This window comes from Lathyrus oleraceus, chromosome 7 (genome assembly GCF_024323335.1).
Source record: "Lathyrus oleraceus cultivar Zhongwan6 chromosome 7, CAAS_Psat_ZW6_1.0, whole genome shotgun sequence".
Lineage (NCBI taxonomy): Eukaryota > Viridiplantae > Streptophyta > Magnoliopsida > Fabales > Fabaceae > Lathyrus > Lathyrus oleraceus.
In genome coordinates this window covers 69,948,891-69,950,753 of record NC_066585.1, presented here as the reverse complement: position 1 = coordinate 69,950,753, position 1,863 = coordinate 69,948,891, and the positions used below count along the sequence as shown (strand labels likewise).

General features: G+C 31.4%; 1 protein-coding gene across 1 annotated transcript; it reads right to left on the bottom strand.

The window, feature by feature from the left end:
• Positions 1 to 548: 548 nt before the first annotated feature.
• On the bottom strand, positions 549 to 1,019 carry LOC127102092 (auxin-responsive protein SAUR71). The gene has a single exon (XM_051039511.1). The coding sequence runs from the start codon at positions 1,017 to 1,019 to the stop codon at positions 549 to 551; it is 471 nt and encodes a 156-aa protein (XP_050895468.1).
• Between the last annotated feature and the right edge of the window lie 844 nt (positions 1,020 to 1,863).

Below are 1,863 nucleotides of genomic sequence, written 5' to 3'. Positions count from 1 at the left end.
TAACCAATATGAATGACTTAAAGTTTGATGATAGTGATGAAAACTTGAGTGTTTCAATGAATGAAAATATTAGAGGAGACCAAAAGAGGAAGAAATTCAAGTCAAAATCCAGGTCCAAGTACAAGGATTTTAAGTTAAAATGATTCACTTATCATAAAATCGATCATTTTAAGAAGGATTGTCCAAAGAGGAGGAACAAAAGTGATTATATTCATATTGTAGTTATCTCAAATGAGGATTGTCATAAAAGTGTTGGCGCATTAGTGATGACGAATTTAAATACTAAAAAATGTTAATTCATAGACTTTGGATGTTCATATCAAATCAAAAAACATGTCACACTGTCAATATTTCAACGAAAAAATGATTATCAAAATAAAAATATTTCAACAAGAAAATGAACGAGTGAAACAATAAAAATATATATTCAAGATTTATTTATTAGTCAAACCTATAATTTATTTTTTATAAATAGTTTGTATAAAACAATTAAAAAAGTGTCTATCTTATCTAACATATACATCTCTACAATAGGTAATTTTACAGCTTCATACCAAAACCACATGATTTGCATCACATGAACCCAAGCTAGAACGACAAGACAATGGAGAATATTGTGAAACTGAGCTATGTTTGTGACCCATTGGAAAATTGCAACCTACAAAACCTATATCAACCTCAGCACTCTCTATCTCCACAAGTGCCTCACAGAACAAAACAACATGACAAGGAAGCCATAGAGGACCATCGTTTCTATATCCATATTCACTCTCAACATCTTCTAAAAGAATTTTGAACAAAGGATGATTGAATATTTTGATCTTGATTACGAATCTTTGTCTCTCAGGTCCAACATAGACACAAAGACAACCATTTGGCGGTTTCTTATGACTGTCTTTTTGCTTTTTGTGACACTTGTCTGATAATTTGTCATAGCTGCTACTGCTACTACTGCCTTCTGGATCATGCAATCTCTTGCTGCTTCCCCATGCTCTCTTACACTTCTTTACAAAATTCATCTCTATAGTCGTAGTAGGGTAAAAGCAAGAGAGATTAGAAATGAAGGTATGAAAGGACTATCCAACAAGTATTGCTTTTTATATAGACCAATAAAGTCTGACATGGTCCCACCCTATATATATTCTTCTACTTTGTTGGTCTTATTACTCCATTTTTTTTTTTATCATTCTATGATTGACCAATCCACACGTGCTTGTTGAATTTTCTAAATTGTTTATAGGTAATGTTACTTTTGTTTTTCTGGGTACAAATTTTTTAATGCATATAAAAAATACGATATGGAACAAGTACGTCTATATTAACTGGTTTATGAGAATGGTTTATCAATAAACAATCTTACTATAAAACAAGTGGATATCCTTTTCTAGAATGTCTTTTGAATTAAATCATAATGGGGATTTCAAATCATAATTATGAGTTATACCAATGTAAATATTTAATTAGTAGGTTTGACCGTTTCCACACGTGCTCGTTTATTTTGAATATATTTGAGAATTGGGAGTGCCTCGTCATACCATGTATGTTAGGTGAATCAGTTGGCAACTAATAGAGTTAGTTAAAGTTATGTTTTGATATTTTTCTTGGTAGGGATTTTATTTTTCTATGTGAGATTTCTTTTAGGTGGTATGGCAAAATTTAGTGGGTCTTGTATGATCTGACACGCCATGGTTTGTACTAGTTGGAAGATTCGAAATGATATTGTATTTTCTGATTCTTCAACAAAAATGAAAGAAGTGGAGGAGAAATGTATTTTTTTGGCATAAAACTGGTTATATCATCAAAGGACTCTTGCACCTTCAACGAATGACTTCAAAATCCTATCCTATGGATTAACCAATAGTG

Excerpts from the sequence above, each read along its gene's own strand:
- LOC127102092 (XM_051039511.1), bottom strand. The coding sequence starts at position 1,019 with ATGAATTTTGTAAAGAAGTGTAAGAGAGCATGGGGAAGCAGCAAGAGA.